General features: G+C 41.5%; 1 protein-coding gene and 1 pseudogene across 4 annotated transcripts in view; both read right to left on the bottom strand.

Moving 5' to 3' along the window:
• Positions 1–219: 219 nt before the first annotated feature.
• LOC132229257 (large ribosomal subunit protein eL32-like) lies at positions 220–709 on the bottom strand (annotated as a pseudogene).
• A 14,062-nt stretch (positions 710–14,771) lies between these two features.
• The window catches only part of CEP19 (centrosomal protein 19), a 6,145-nt gene continuing 4,098 nt past the window's right edge, over positions 14,772–16,818 (bottom strand). For all 4 annotated transcript variants that reach the window (XM_059687492.1, XM_059687495.1, XM_059687494.1 and 1 more), the window contains one exon: positions 14,772–15,963. In XM_059687492.1, the coding sequence (XP_059543475.1) occupies positions 15,602–15,963 (362 nt within the window). In that variant the 3' untranslated portion in view covers positions 14,772–15,601. The remainder of the gene's footprint in view (positions 15,964–16,818) is intronic.

Here is a 16,818-nt window from a genome sequence, read left to right as displayed (position 1 = left end):
ACACAAAACATAGATCCCTCACAGATCTAGTCATCCAAAAGACACTTTAGTCCTGGCTCTGAGCCTCCGAATCTCAAAGAAATGAGAACACAAGTTAAGTAATATTGACTTACGCCCTAGTGCCAATCAGCTGCCTGTTTACTTTCATATCCATCCTTTTTTAATTTTTATTTATTTATTTATTGCAGAATTTTATGACTTTATTAACACACATACAATGTGTACACAATCTGTCTATTCATTTCCTTCGCTGTGCAGCCTGGCATTGGGATTGGTGACTCTGATGGCTGGGCTGCTCTTTCCACAATGGCTTTGCGGTTCTTCGAGGAGACGTTGTGAGCAATCTCAGCACAGTGAGATCTGTTGCACGTCAGCAGCACTTCAAGCTCCTTGACGTTATGAGCCAGGAACTTCCGAAGGCCACTGGGCAGCATGTGCTTCGTTTTCTTGTTGCTCCCATAACCAATGTTGGGCATCAAGATCTGGCCCTTGAATCTTCTACGCACCCTATTGTCAATGCCTCTGGGCTTCCGCCAGTTCCGCTTAATTTTGACATATCGGTCTGACTGGTGCCAGATGAGCTTCTTAGTCCTCTTTTTGACAATCTTGGGTTTCATGAGGGGTCTGAGGGCAGGCATGGTGCCGATAGGAGATGGCTGCCACCTCTGTAGGCAGCACAGAGGAAGAGGTCCATTCTTTTTTTAAATCCTTACCCAAGGAATGAGGATATTTCTCCCATTGATTTTTAGAGAGAGTGGAAGGAAGTGGGAAGGGAGAGAGAGAGAGAATGAGAGAGAGAAACATGGACATGAAAGAGACACATTGATTGGTTGCCTCCCGCTCACACCAATCCTAGGTGGGGATTGAACCTTCAATCCAGGTTCTGCCCTTGACCAAGAATCGAACCTGAGACCCTTCAGTTCTTCAGCCAATGCTCTAGCCCAAGGGGCCTCAAACTACGGCCCGCGGGCCACATGCAAATACAAATATTGTATTTGTTCCCATTTTGGTTTTTTACTTCAAAATAAGATATGTGCAGTGTGCATAGGAATTTGTTCATAGTTTTTTTTTTTTAACTATAGTCCGGCCCTCCAACAGTCTGAGGGACAGTGAACTGGCCCCCTGTTTAAAAAGTTTGAGGACCCCTGCTCTAGCCACTGAGCAAAACTGTTCAGGGCTCATATTCATTCTTTATTCTTCCCTGTTTTGCTCTGCATCCATATTGACATAAAGAAATTACTGAATAAATAAATAAATAGTTGGGAAAGAAGAGACAAATATTCCTTACAGAAGAATTCCAAATAATGCATGTAGCTACTTCCCACTCTAGGAGGTAAGCTTAGCCTCCTCTTATCTCCATTGCTTTTTAAAAATTAATTTTTAGTGTTGACAGTATTACAGATGTCCCCCATTTCTCCCTCTTTGCCCTCCCCCCGCCCCCAGCCCCTTCCCCACCGCAGGCCTTCACCACACTATTGTCTAAGTCCATGGGCTATGCATACATGCATATGTGTTTTTTGGTTAATCTCTTCCCATCTCCCTTCCCTCTGAGATCTGTCAGTCTTTCAATCCATCCGTGCCCCTGGACCTATTTTGTTCATAAGTTTATTTTGTTTATTAGATTTCACATATAAGTGGGATCAGTTGATATTTGTCCCCACCTTGCTTTTTGAGTATGGGCTGAACTTAGTAGCTCACTTTCAAAGAATAGAATATGAAGAGAGAAAAATAGCAACTCTATAGTGGAGAGAACTAGCAGATGTTACTTTAGCCAAATGATCAAGCTTAACATCACCAGAGGGTGGATATCATACACCCTAATATGATGTGATGGGCATATCACCTCTGTGGTATTCTTTCTAAAAGCCCATATCCCACTCTAATAATTAGAAAAATCTAAGACAAACCCATTTTGAGGGACATTCTACAAATATCTGTCATGAAAAATAAGGAAAGACTAATACCTAAACACAATGTAGTACCCTGGGTTGGATTCTGGAACAGATAAAGGTCATTAATGAAAAGAATCTGATGAAATATGAGTAAAGTCTGGAGTTTAGTTAATACTAATGTAGCAATGTTGTTTTCTTAATTGTTAAATCTGCTGCACAAAGATAGTTATATCATCTTACTATCTTTTTAATGTTGTAGAATCTGCAGAGATATTCTTGTTTTCATTCCTGATATTGAAAATTTGTGTTTTTTTTCCTCTTGGCAGTCTTGCTAGGAAGTTTTTATTTTATCAAAGTGCAGCAAAGTATATCAATTTAAAATGTACAATTCAGCCATAGCTGGTTTGGCTCAGTGGATAGAGCGTCAGCCTTGGACTGAATGGACTGAAGTGTCCGGGGTTCAATTCCAGTCAAGGGCACATGCCTGGGTTGCAGGCTTGAATCCCAGTGTAGGGCGTGCAGGAGGCAGTCAGTCAATGATTCTCTCTCATCATTGATGTTTCTCTCTCTCTCTCTCACACTCTCTCTCTCTCCCCCTCTCCCTTCCTCTCTGAAATCAATAAAAAACAAAACAAAATAAAAATGGAGGTACATCTACACAATGGAATACTATGCTGCTGTAAAAGAGAAAGACCTCTTACCATTTGCAAGAGCATGGATGGACATAGAGAGCATTATGCTAAGCGAAATAAGCCAGTCGGAGAAAGATAAATTTTAAAAGATCTCACTCATTTGTGGAATCTAATGAACAACATAAACTGATGAACAAAAATAGAGCCAGAGACATAGAAGCATCGAACAGACCATCAAACTTCAGAGGGAAGGCAGGGGTGGGGGTGGGGGTAATAGATTAACCAAAGAACTTGTGTGCATGCATGTAAACATAACTAATGGACACAGACACTAGGGGGGTGAGGGCATGTAAAGAGGGGGTGGGGTGGCCAGGGAGAGGTCAATGGGGAAAAAGGAGACATATGTAATACTATATGCAATACTTTAAACAACAAAGAATTTTTTAAACATTTAAAAATGGGGGGACTATTAACATTGAAAAAAATGTGGAAATCATAGCTACAAACTCAGGTAATTTCTAAAATAGCCTGCCAAATGGATTACCAAAACCAGTGTTCCAATCCTACTTCTGCCACTCATATGATGCTAAGCAGTCAATTTACTTCACTCTGCCTTAGTTTCTTAATCTGTGTAATAGGAACAGTAATTGCTCTGTAAGGAAATTCTCCCAAAGGAAATCCAAACCCAGCAGGTTCAAACATCCGACTTTGGCATACTTCTGCCCCCTGGTGGTGAGTTTTAGAATTATGTGGGCAGTGGTAAGAGCAAAAATAAAATATGGAAACAAAAATCATGAGATGCCTTCCTTGTAATGCACACTAGCTTTTTAACTGTTAATATTCTTGCCTCCTTGGTGCCTTTTCCCACCACTACTATCATCAGTCCAAACACACTGCAGGAAATGTCAGGAATCATCAGCTAACCCAGAGGAATTGCAGCATGTTTGTTCTCATTTATGTTTTTTCCTCCAGGTCACATGGATTTGTGGAGCCTATCCATGTCTTTGTGTCATTAGCATGACACCTTTGTAGCAGGTGTGACACAAAGTTGTGGAGGTATACAATATCCATCTGGAGGTCATTTGATACCTAAAGCTGCTGTAGCACTAGCAGGGAGAGCAAATATGAAAGGAGTTTAAGATTGAATGAAGCAGTAAAGAGATTAATGGGATTTAATTAAGGAGTGAAGTGATTGAGTTATGGAACTTCACCTATCCTAATTAGGTGATAAAACCGAAAGAAGTTCAAAGAATTAGTAGGGCTTTTTATTATACTCAAGGGAATAGTATGTATTTTCCTGCTTGTCATGACTGTAAATGGGAGTAGGAGTGGGATAGAGGAGCGAAGAGAGAAAGGAGTAGGAGGAAGATCCTAGAAATGTGGGTGGGCGGGAGCCAAGTCATCGCATGTAGATGCCAAATCAACTCTCCTTCCTCTTTGGCTGACGTGGTGGACCTTTCCCCCAACCTGCGGCTGGCCTTGGCATTGTGTTGCCCTTTGGTTGACCAGGGCTCCTGCTCTGTCATTGCACCTGGACACCCGTCAGTGGGTCTTGGCCAGGACCCCATCACTACCCTTAACATCTGGGTCTTTCATCTGCTCCACTTTCTTCCACTGATGCTGACTCGGGCCTAACCCTGGGTAGGGTTGTGATGTGCCTGAGGTATCTGGATGTGATTCAAGGGTTCTGGAAAGAGAATTAGGAATTTTGGGTTCCAGCTCCAACTTGGTAATTTACTACCTTACAATCTCCTGTAGCCTTGATTTCCTTATCTGTAAAATGAGTATATCAATAGCCTCTAGCTTCAAGGAAGGATCAAAGGTGTAAAAGAGATGAGAAAGAGCTTATAAAAGCCAAGGCTTGAATCACCGTGAAGCTGTGTTATTAAAATAGCTATTAATAGGATATGTACATGATAATATGACAGGTGTATGATAATCTGCTGCCTCCACCCTCCCCATGTGAACTCTCTAAGTGCTCTCAGGCTCTCTCCTTCCTGCCTGTCTTCTCCCATCCCATATCATAATTTTCTCTTTGTATATAATTGCTCTTTAAACCTTGGTAGTATTAAATCAGAGAGATATTTGCATATTAAACCGTATCTCTATTTCCATGGTAAAAGCATTTGGCCTTTATTTAAGAAATGTTAACCAGCAGTTTGGATAGGAGAGAGAAGCAAGACTTTGCTTGTGTTTTGAAACAACTTTTTTCACTCCTAAATTATTTCATCTGAGCTGGAATTCAGAGTGAATCTTTGGATCAATGTTTTAAAGAGATAGCGTTAGAGACCTAAATTCCACTCTCCCCCCCCCCATATAGTTTGTTTTTTTAATTGCGACCATATTACATTTACAGTTAACATCCAATGGACCAACATAGTTCACTGAGAGACATAATCCATAATAGTGAGGAGGTTTAGCGCACAAATTCTGGAGCCAGGTGACCTTGGTTCAAATCTCAGCTCTTCCATTTATTACCTGTGTGTCCTCTGTGCTTCAGTTTCTTTGGCTATAAAATGGGGAAAATTAATGATAACTACTTCCATAGGTTTATTGAGAGTATTAAGTAGGTTAGTAGGTCTGAAACACTTAGAACAGTGTCTGGAAATTAGTTAGGATTTATTACAATTACATGTTAAAACTTCATTCAAAACTTTATTTTTTTAATTTAAAAATATCCCACTTAAGCTCCTCCCCTCTCACTTTAACCTCATTTCCCTCTCCACTGGCAAGTTACTTTGTGATCATCCTTCAAGAGTGTTACTATCATTTTTAAATCATGAATTGTAATATACTTACTAGTTGGCAACTTGTTTTTCTCACTTAACCATGTATCTAGGAGATATTTCCAGGTCACTAAGTCTACCTCCTTTTTCACAATATGCCACAGCACGAACACTCCACAATTTAACAAATGTCTTTTTGATGGATATAGGAACCAAAAAAAGGAGTTCTTTGGAAAGTAACTGCATAGGGTGATCTGATCATAAATTCCTAACTGGGCAGGTCGTGGCAGGTAGTCACACCCCAGGACTATAACTTCTTCAGTAAAAGGTTTATCTTTACCTTAAGCAAGCCCTGTCCATTGTTTTTATGCATCTAGGCTAGTGCACCTTTGAAATAAATTGCAACCATCCTCAAGAAAACATATAATCTTGTTAACTATCCTGTAATCCAATCCCTGCCTTGCTTTCTCCCACCTCCATGTTTCTTTCTTAATTTCAAATGCATAAAATAAGATGCAAAACTGTTATTCCCATTTAAATCTTGCTCCCGGCATAAGTTATCATTTTGGCTCAAACAAACTCATAAAAATGCTCTTCAGATTTGGATGTTTCTTATATTGATAGATATCTGGGTTGTTTCCAATTTTCCACTATTGTGTTCACTTTTTACACATTCTTTTTATTTTGTAATTCAAAACCATCAAGCTGAAGCCTAGCAGGCTTCCTCATTTCACCGTGATTGCTCATTTCCTATTGAGCAAAGCTTCTTCCTCAGGTCGGCTCTTGCCACACCCTGCAGGGGTTGGGGCTTTTTCCACAGAAAGAAGAAGTGGAATTATCTATCCTGGGCCTTCGGAGCAGAGGCCCCCGCTGCCTGGCCCACACAGCACTGCCCCTGTGGCTCTAGAGGAGCCGCTAAATCACCTGATGTGGCAGAATCAGCATCACTTTGCCTCCAGTGAGGTTGACTTGTACTTAATAAGTTACAGTAGTTCTGGCAACAGATAGGATGCTTTCCCTTGACATACTTCACCACCTCATTGAAGACATATGTGTTCCAGGGTGAGTCTGTTTCCTCAGGTGATTCCAATATATGGTCCCGTTGTCAGGGGTCACTGGCAATATGATTCGGTGGCAGGATAGTAAGAAACTAGGAAAATTCCTGGGCAAGTGGAATGGAGAAACAGAGACAAGAGAATTAAACAAGGCCAAACAGTTTGGGCAGCTTGCAGCCAGCTTGTAAATCACAAGACCTTATCTTCCCCAACCAAGGACACTTGAGAGCAAATGGTTTATAGCTCTCCTCCCTAAACAGAGAATACATAGCTTAAATCATCTTGGCCTGAGAAAATAGAGAACAAAGACCCAATTAATGCCATTTGTGCCAGCTAAACCCAAGGACAGATGAAGTCTGGGGGATAAATAACAAAAACCCCAGAAGCATTTGGATGGTATCACTTGAGGGGGGATTGTTAGCCAGGACAAATAGCTGCTAGGGCAGGAGAAAGGGAAGGGGGAAAAAGGAAGAGTTTATCTCACCCACTGAACAAAGAAGTCAGCAGTTTTGAGACTTGCCAAGATAATATTGGCAGATGCCCTCATAAATTCTGGGGAAAGCCACAACAATGTAAAAAGGGAACCTTGAAATCTAGTCTATCTTACAGGGGAACCTTGAAATCTATAGGGAGAAAAGTATAAAACTCTTGAACCCCCACCAGGTAAGGCACTCAGACTAGCTGAGTTGCCCGTTTGTGCTTTATGCCAAGTGTATTTTTAATAAATTCACTTGCTTTGCTTCAATACTGCTTTCTGTCACTCACCTGAATTCCTTCTGGTGAGTGTGACAAGAGCTGAGGGGGGAGAGTCAGCCCCTCTGACTTGGGCGACTCTCTGGTACAGTTCCATTTCAGAAATGCTCTTTCCACCTGGCCGGTGTGGCTCTGTGGTTGAGTTTTGATCCATGAACCAGAAGGTCACAGTTTGATTCTCTGTCAGGGCATATATCCGGGTTTCAGGCTCAATTCTTAATAGAGTGCATGCAGGAGGGAGCCAATTAATGATTCTCTCTCATCATTGATGTTTTTATTTCTCTCTCCCTTTCCCTTCCTCTCTGAAATTAATTAAAAAAAATATATTTACTAAAGGCCCAGTGTACGAAATTCATACATGGTGGTGGTGGTGGGGGGGGGGGTGTGTGTGTGTCCCTCAGCCCAGCCTGCACCCTCTCCAATCTGGGACCCCTCTCACATTCCAGGAATGCTGGCTCCCAACCGCTCACCTCCCTGACTGCCTGATTGCCCCTAACCGCTTCTGCCTGTCAGCCTGATCACCCACTAACCACTCCCCTGCCAGCATGATCGACACCTGAATGCTCCCCTGCCAGCCCAATTGCCCCTAACTGCCCTCCCCTGCTGGACTGGTCACCACTAACTGCCCTCCCCTGCAGGCCTGGTCCCACCCAACTGCCCTCCCCTGTAGGCCTTGTCTCCCCCAACTTCCCTCCCCTGCAGGCCTTGTCCCCCCCAACTGCCCTCCCCTGCAGGCCTGGTTGCCCCCAACTGCCCTCCCCTGCAGGCCTGGTCCCTCCCAACTGCCCTCCCCTGCAGGCCTGGTTGCCCCCAACTGCCCTCCCTTGCAGGCCTGGTGCCCCTCAACTGCCCTCCCCTGCTGGCCTTATCGCCTACAACTGCCCTCCCCTGCCAGCCATCTTGTGTCCACATGGGGGCGGCCATCTTTGTGTTTTGGAGTGATGGTCAATTTGCATATTACTGCTTTATTAGATAGGATATTTTTAAAGTCTCAGGTGATGTAAAGGAAGTAAAGAGGACTCCAGGTGTTACTCATGCTTTATTTCATTGTCAGCTGCTACAATCTGGACTTGATGGGAAATGGAGACACATGTCCAAGTGACACAGGGCCCTTCACTTTGAGGAAAAAGGGGATACAGTAATTATACAGGATAAGGTGGGCTCAATGTTAAAGTGAGTAGTATAGACCAGAGGTTCCCAAATGGGGTCCCTTGGGGAAGCTTGTCACAACACAGGTGTCTAGATCCCTCCCTGGGAGATTCTGATTCAGGAGATCTGAGAAGTAACTGAGTCTATACTTTTTGTTAAAAAACTAAGTTCATACTTTAAAAAAGCTGCTCACCTTTTTATGGCAACTAGAAACATAAGCCTGGTTTGAGAAGCCCTGGCTTAAATAAATAGTAGTAATGAGGTTCTGAGTAGGGAGGAGGGAAGTCATGCGTTGGGTAGCTGGGAAATCCTGGTGAGCAGGAAGGGACCCTCCTATCTGGTGAGCTCCCCTCCAGTGGCCTACAGTGGCCAAGTGTCTCCTGGAGGGCCCACCGCAGCAGGAGAGTATAGATGCCCAGGGCTAGAGTTCTGACTGAAACGTCTCTCCCCTTGGGTGGAGGCTCAAGCCTTGTCTGTCAGAGGTGGAGAGTGATGGAGGAGGCAGAACAGGAGGAAGGGTGCATGTGAGGAAAGGCTTAAAGTTAGTGCTATGTATCCAGCCCATTGTCAGGCCTTACGCATTCAAGAGCTACTTAACCAAAAGATGGAGGCTGATTTTTTTTTTTTTTTAAGGGAAAGGAGGGGACCATTTACATAGCTTCAGAGGTGATTGAGCTCAGACAAAGCTAGGACTTCTCTTGCCTGTGCTCCAGAGTGAGGAGGTGTGTCACCACATGAGTTGGTGAGAAAGTCATCATCTCCAATGGTTTTAAATATTTGATTTAGTAACAGAGGCCTTAAATATTTCTAGTGGAACCCCAAGAAAAAGAAAACTTAAAAACTAAGAACTGACCCGCTATGGTTAAATTAGGGGTTCAGTTCCTCCTTAGTCTCCCTCCTTTCTACCCCCTGGAACAACGACCATTCCCCACCGTGACCCACCCGGGCTCCCTGGGCTACCCCTCCATAGAAAGCAGTTTGAAAAACACTGATCAGCCCTAACTGGTTTGGCTCAGTGGATAGAGCATCGGCCTGTGGACTGAAAGGTCCCAGGTTCGATTCCGGTCAAGGGCATGTACCTTGGTTGCGGGCACATACCCAGTAGGGGGTGTGCAGGAGGCAGCTGATTGATGTTTCTCTCCCATCAACGTTTCTGACTCTCTATCCCTCTCCCTTCCTCTCTGTCAAAAATCAATAAAATATATTTAAAAAAAAAAAAAAAGAAAGAAAAACACTGATCTGATTAACCTTCGTGGAGTGCCTTGCTAGACTGCTTTCTGGGACAGCCAGCTCTTCACAAAGTCATCTTTCCTTTTTCTGGAAACTTTGATCCTCAGAAGGTTCTTCCTTTTATTGAGTTGCTCCCTGAAGTTCCACCCACTGTGCCTAGTTTCCCCGCCCCCCCCCCCAAAAGTACAGTTACATTGTTCTACATGAAAAGTCTTTACATAAATATTCATTAAGAGCAATCTTCTCTTTTCCAGGCAAAAACCTCTTCACGTCTTCCAATAGATTCTCATGTGACATGGCCACTCTCTGCTGGACACACTTCTGTTTGTCAATGTCCCTTTTAAAGTTAGGCTCCTGAAAGAGACCCTGGCTCCAGACAGGTTCTGGCCAAAGCAGCGTACAATGGGCCATTCCTTCTCTTGATCTGGACATTAAACGCTCAATTAGTGCAGCGCAGAATTACATTAGCTTCCTTGGCAGCCACTCTGCAGTCTGTTTATAGTGAATCTTCTGTCCATTAAACCCTCTGTTTCACATTAATTGCTATGAAGTGACTCCTTTTTAAAAAAAAAAAATATTTTATTGATTTTTTTACAGAGAGGAAGGGAGAGGGATAGAGAGTTAGAAACATCAATGAGAGAGAAACATCAATCAGCTGCCTCCTGCACACCCCCCACTGGGGATGTGCCCACAACCCAGGTACATGCCCTTGACCGGAATTGAACCTGGGACTCTTGAGTCCGCAGGCTGACGCTCTATCCACTGAGCCAAACCGGTTAGGGCGTGACTCCATTTTTAAAAAATGGATTTGAGAGAGGAAGGGAGGGAGGGAGGGATGGAGAGAGAGAGAGAGAGAGAGAGAGAGAGAGAGAGAGAGAGAGAGAGAGAGAGAGAGAGAGAGAATGGATTTGGTGTACATGTATTCATGCATTCATTGGTTAATGCTTGTATGTGCCCTGGGATCAAACTACAACCTTGGTATATTGAGAGGATGCTCTAACTCTAACTGAGCTACCTGGCCAGGGCCATTATGAAGTGAATTCTTTTCTATCCTGTGCTCCTGCAGTTGACATTTCTTAATGTAAGGGTTAGACTTTACTTTTATCTTCTTTATATTTCATCCTGTCGGTTTTAGTCCAGTCACTCAAAATACTATAAATTGTCTAACCACTATGCTGTATGCCTGAAATTAACACAAAATAATATTGAATGTAAACTTGAATTGAAAACTAAAAAATTTAAAATATATAAGATCTTCAGCTGTTCTTCAATGGGGTATAAATTCAATAGTGGCCTTGAATTTTAGTGTTACTTCTGTACATCTAAAAGACTGATAACATATATCAGGTGTCTTAGTTACATGGTCTTGGAATTTGCATTTGTGGCTTTGTCAGGCTGACAGAATGTTTTTCTTGTCTTCCTTTTTAGATTCTACAGGAGGGAATGATGCTGAAGTGAAGGATTTACCCCATATCACTCCACTTAAATTTATCTGTACAGCATGTATGATGATATAATATTTTCCTTATTTACTTATTTCTCCACACTGAAATGTGAGCTCCATGAAAGCGGGATCCTGTCTTGTTCTCCTCTGTATTCCTATTACCTAGAATAGTGCTTGGCACCAAGTAAGTGCTTAAAATGAATGAATCTAAGTATGACACAAAAGACCTACCATTTTAAAAAGATTATTTAAAAACAATGTAAAGGCTGAGCCAGGTTTACCCCAGCACTCACCTGGATGTGGATGCAGGCACATTGTTTAAATTTTAAGAAAATATTACTAACATCCTTTTAGTATGATGAGCCAGAGCTACCTTTTGATAAATTAAAAAAACAAATACTGCCCTCTGATGGCAGTGGAGGTTTTCTTTTTTTTCCTTTTTAATTTAATTTTAGTAGCAATAGTTGTACATCCTCATTCCCTTAAGATCAAACTATGGCTGCAGGTAATGGAGTAGGCTGGGAGGGACTTTAAGATGCACAATGCGGCGGGGTTGGCCGGGACGAGGGGCAGAGGTTATTCTGGTCTCTGGTCGTTCTGTTCAGTTGGCCATTTCGGTCGCTGGGCTCGTATTACATAGGATGAGCGTATGATTAGCATTATGAATGTTCGCAAAAGGATGGAAAAAATAAAATTATGTAAAAAAAAAAAAAAAAGATGCACAATGCATTTGCATCTGCATATTCCAGACAATTTTCCTAGCTACTATCCTTAGCCCCAACCCTTCCAACTAGTTTGCTTCCCCAGCCCTCTTATTCTGGAGTCCTAGTGGTTAACTTGGCAGTGCCAGGGTAGACCTTCCCAAAGGCTTATCAGAAGATAGGGACACAGCTTGCTTGCTTGGGCCAGCTGTGACCCAAACGGGGAGAGTGGCCCCTCATATGGCAATTGTCCTTTATTTGTCTAACTTCTCAACTTGGCCTCTTTCTCTTTTGCCTCAAGCTTTCCGTTCTTTCTGGCTTCCTGTTCCCAACTCCTCTCCTAGGTGAAAATGTCAAAGGTTAAAAGTTTAAAATATGCCAGCCCATTATATCAAAAGCATGCCCCCAAATCTAAAAAATATATTAATTATTTTATCAGTGCTATCAGGTATCAAAGTTTAATTCTCAAAATTTTAAAAACATAATTTTCATACCAATGTAAAATGAATACATATCTAAGACTTATTAACTCATCAATGAAGCACCAATAAAATGATTAACACTGGTTCAAAAAGTAGTTAATGTCTGCCCTAGCTGGTGTGGCTCAGTGGATAGAGCGTCGGCCTGCAGACTGACAGGTCCCAGGTTCCATTCTGGTCCAGGGTACATGCCAGGGTTGCGGTCCCCAGTAGGGGGCGTGCAGGAGGCAGCCAATCAATGATTCTCTCTCATCATTGATGTTTCCATCTCTCTCTCCTTCCTTCCTCTCTGAAATCAATAAAAATATATTTTTAAAAAGTGGTTAATGTCTTATAAGCAAATAAACCTACAGGTTATCTTCTCTATTGACAACAATTTTTCAAATTAACATGGAACTAAATACACAGTGTCTGGGCTCCAATCAAACAGTAAACAACAAAGTCAAACACAAATACACTGTCCTAGAAAATTAAATAATCCTTGAGGAAATTTTTAAATAATGCTGCAATATAATGTTGAAAAGACATGTGGCCCTCATCTTTTCCCTTATTTGTAAGTTTTAGATAATTTTCCTTAACACAAGTTTATATATATATATATAAATTATATAGATATATGTTTTTTACATAAAATTTATGTATATTTATCCTGTCAGTCTTTACCTGTTTTGGAGTGTGTTAATACTTCGCAAGTGGTTAACAGTGGATGTGAGAGAGCAAAAACATAAATCTTATTTTGTTACTAGTTGATAACTCTAATTTCAGGATGAGAGTGTTGGTGTAGAGTGGAGGGGAAAGAGATTAAGTGAAGGAAGAGATTAAAAGACTTGGATAAAATAAACTTTGAGGGTTACATTAAGATTTTAATTATCCATTCTATTTCTATGGTTATCACACACAATGGATACCTCTAAGTTTCTTGTCAGTAGAGAATGCATCTCACCAAATATGTGAAAATTATGTAGTAGCCAGTGTAATAACAGGAAAGAGGGACAATGACATCAACGAATATTTAACAGTAGTGATGACAGATGCCTGGCTCTGGCTAAACTTTCCTTATAAGTATTGAGGCAGGTGGTAGTTTTGCTCTCCTAAGTACATAAGGCTACTATCAAGAAGGTCAAGGGGAAGAAGGCAACCCTAATAGAATTTGTTAACCCAATAGTTCCTACCAGAAACTGAAAAGTTCCTACACGAGGATGCTCATATTGAGGTTGGGAACAAGGAGCATTCATTCAATTTAAAGACTATCCTGTCTGTCTTCAACATGTACTACCAACTTTGCTAGTTGTTTTGCTTTGTTTTTGTTTTTCTTCTTTTGGTGGAACATAAAAGAACTTTTTTCTGCCCTAGCTGGTTTTCTCAGTGGTTAGAGCACTGGCCTGGGGACTGAAGGGTCTTGGGTTCAATTCCAGTCAAGGGCATGTACTTTGGTTGCAGGCTCGATTGCAGGAGGCAACCAATCAATGTGTCTCTCTCATATCAAGGTTTCTCTCCCACATCAATGTTTCTCTCCCTGTCTGAAGTGGGAGGGGGAGAGAGAAATATTGATGTGAGAAACATCGATCAGTGCCTCCTGTAAGCACCCCAATTGGGGATGCAACTGACAACCTAGGCATAGGCCTTGATGGGGAATCAAACTCACAACCTTTCGGTGTACAGGGCAATGTTCCAACCAACTGAGCCGCCCCGCCAGGGCTAAAGATCTATTAATTTCATCCCTCTATATTTTCTTCTTCAAATTATTGATGCGTTGCCCAAAACCATAGTAAGCATTTTATATCTACACAAATGACTTTAGGATCTGGCTGATTTTCTTCTCTTTGCCCCCATCAGTGTTCCCAGGATCTTTCAATATCTGAGCTATTGCTCCTCCAGGCTCCTTAATCTGGACTCCTAACTTCTTGGTTTTATGGATTGTCTTTTCCATCAGTCTTGGTCTGGAAAGTTCAGATGCTCGATGTTATCACCACCAGGACTTGCTAAACTTCTGACATCTCTTAACTCAGCATTTCCCTTCTCTGACCCAATTGCTTTAATTGCTCACCAGTCACAACTTGTCAGACCTGCCTTCTGGTGCCACCCCTTCTTGTGCTTTTCATTGCTCAGCCCCTAGATCTTCTCCAGCCTCACTAATCAGGTGGCTCCACCTTGTTCATTAAGAAAACTGAAATCATAAACCTGGTCCTGCCCCTGGCATAACTGGTCTGTCAGTCTTCTCTCTTGTTCTTCCCTCTCCTTTAAAGCTGTCCCTTTTGAAATGTCCTGGGGGAACTTTCATAGAGTAAATACTCCAACAGTGTTTACTGAATAACTGACTGAATGAATGAGTGACCAAGTCTCTTCAGAGGAAAACAGTAATATATTAAAATTTAGAATGTACATACCCAGCAAGTCCCCTCCATACATTATTTATAGTCATGCACATGTGTAAAGTAGAGAATGTACAAGGTTATTTGCTGTGGCATTGTTTGTATAGTGAAAGGGGAACGCAACCTAAGGTCAACTTTTGAAATATTTCATCTATATCTATGCAACAGAATACTATGTAGATATGAAAGAATCTCCAATTCTGAAAATTCTTTTGCTACCTATGGCAAATATACATGAGTCATGACCATCTTGTCCCTGGTGATATCACCATAAGAATAATCCCTTTAATGAGGCTTTTCATGGTAAAGAGTAGAAATGGACAGGTACAAAGAATGAATAATTTTTACAGTTTTATTTAATGAGTATTAAGTTCCTTGCAGAAAACAAAGGATTTCTACCAATTAAATAATAAGAAAGATTATCTGTATACATATAACCTTGTCAACAAAAATTTCCTCTTTGTAGATCCAAATTCATGAATAGGCCTAAACCGGCAGTACCTATTGTTCATTTATTATGGGTAGAGACTCCATTTTACAAACAAACCTCTTTTTTATGGGAAAAGGTTCAGGGTTTCAGAACGTCTTTGGTGTATATTTCCTGATATCTGAGGGGCAGAATTCTCGTTGCCCCTCAAATGACACGAACTGTAGCTGCAGCACATTGTGCAGGGGCTCTACTCTAGAATTAAATACTTATAAAACAGAGTTAAATATAAGTAAAGACATAATGCATACAGGATAATCCCCTAGGAACTGTATATGCCCTCCAATCTTATCAAACTATAATTTCCTTACTGTGCCTCAATGAAAAAAAAATTTTTAATCTTCACCCAAGGATATGTTTAGAGAGAGGAGAGGAGAGGAGAGGAGAGAAACATTGATGTGAGAGAGACTCTAACATCAATCGGTTGCCTCCTGTATGTGCCCCAATCAGGGATCAAACCAGCAACCTAAGTATGTGCCCTGACCAGGAATCAAACCCGAAGCCTTTTTTTGTGTATGGGTCAATGCAACTACATGTCCTGTTTTTGAAAAGTAACACGGTTAATCCAAATATGACCTGATGTGTACATTTAGTGTTCTTTACAGATTTTTCTAGGAATAATCTACATTCTCTGTATGAACATGGAGTTTCTGCTAGCCCAATAAATTTTTGTTTTTGATATCAGAACTCGTCAGCTGACTCTGTGTCCCAGCCACAGGACTGCAGTTGTTCATCCTGTGGGAACTCAACTTCTATGTCATAAACAAAATTTGGATCATCCTTCTTCTTCTGATTTTTCTCAAAAAGTTCATCCATGATGCTCTTCCTTTTGGCAAGTTCCTTGTCATCTAGCTTGTTCAGGTCTTCCTCAGGATCAATGGTTGTTTCCCGTTGAATCTGTTCCATTGTTTCTGCCAAACTCTGCCCCCGCAAGTTACCTCGTAAAAAACAGAATAATTTCTCAAGCTGTCTCAGGGACACTTGTTCCAGGTAACTCTTGTGTCGTGGATTATTCTTTAATTGTTCAGCAGCTCTGTTGCAATCTAGGAAGGAAGAAACAAAACTATACACCACACAAAACCTATACACCACAAGCTATTGGTGCACCACAAACTACTGACAGCATTATCTGCCATTATAGCCAAATAGCTAAGTGGTTTGTTTGGAACAAATTATTCTGCAGAACTATTTCTTTATATCGAGCTTTGAGGTGGTAGAAGAAGAAGGGATGTTTTGTGTTTTGTGTTTTTTTTTTTTTAATTTTCTTAACTTAAAATCATTTTGAGAAGATGTTAAACACTTTCAACTGAAGAAAATGTCGGAGAAGAAAAAGTAGTATTACAGCTTTAGATATTAGTACTGGTACTAAGAAAATGTGGAGACTATAAGTAAAAAACACATTTGGAGGGAGAGAAGGAAATTAAAATTATTGAATAATGCTATCTCAGTTAACCTACACAGCAATTCTGAAAGGGCGGGGATTATCAATTTCCTTTTACAGATGAGAAAACTGAAGATCACTGAGAGGAAGTCATTTAGCCAGGGTCACATATCTATCCTGAGAGACATGATTTGAACCCAGGTCTGTTTAACTCTGAATGCCCTGTCAGACCATTACATAAAACTCAAATAGCTCTTATTCAGTGATTTAGGGAGTATTTAAGATGGGAGGTGAGATAAAACATGAGGTGCCTGAGCTTGGCTGATGTGGCTCAGTGGTTGACCTTCGACCCAGGAACCAAGAGGTCGCTGGTTTGATTCTGTCAGGGCACATGCCTGGGTTGTGGGCTCGGTCCCCAATGTGGGGTGTGCAGGAGGCAACCAATCAATGATTCTCTCTCATCATTGATGTTTCTATCTCTCTCTCCTTCTCCCTTCCTCTCTGAAATCAATAAAAA

The sequence above is a fragment of the Myotis daubentonii genome, chromosome 3 (assembly GCF_963259705.1).
Source record: "Myotis daubentonii chromosome 3, mMyoDau2.1, whole genome shotgun sequence".
NCBI classification, from domain to species: Eukaryota; Metazoa; Chordata; class Mammalia; order Chiroptera; family Vespertilionidae; genus Myotis; species Myotis daubentonii.
The sequence above is the reverse complement of the archived record's forward strand: the minus strand, read 5'-3'. Positions and strand labels throughout refer to the sequence as shown.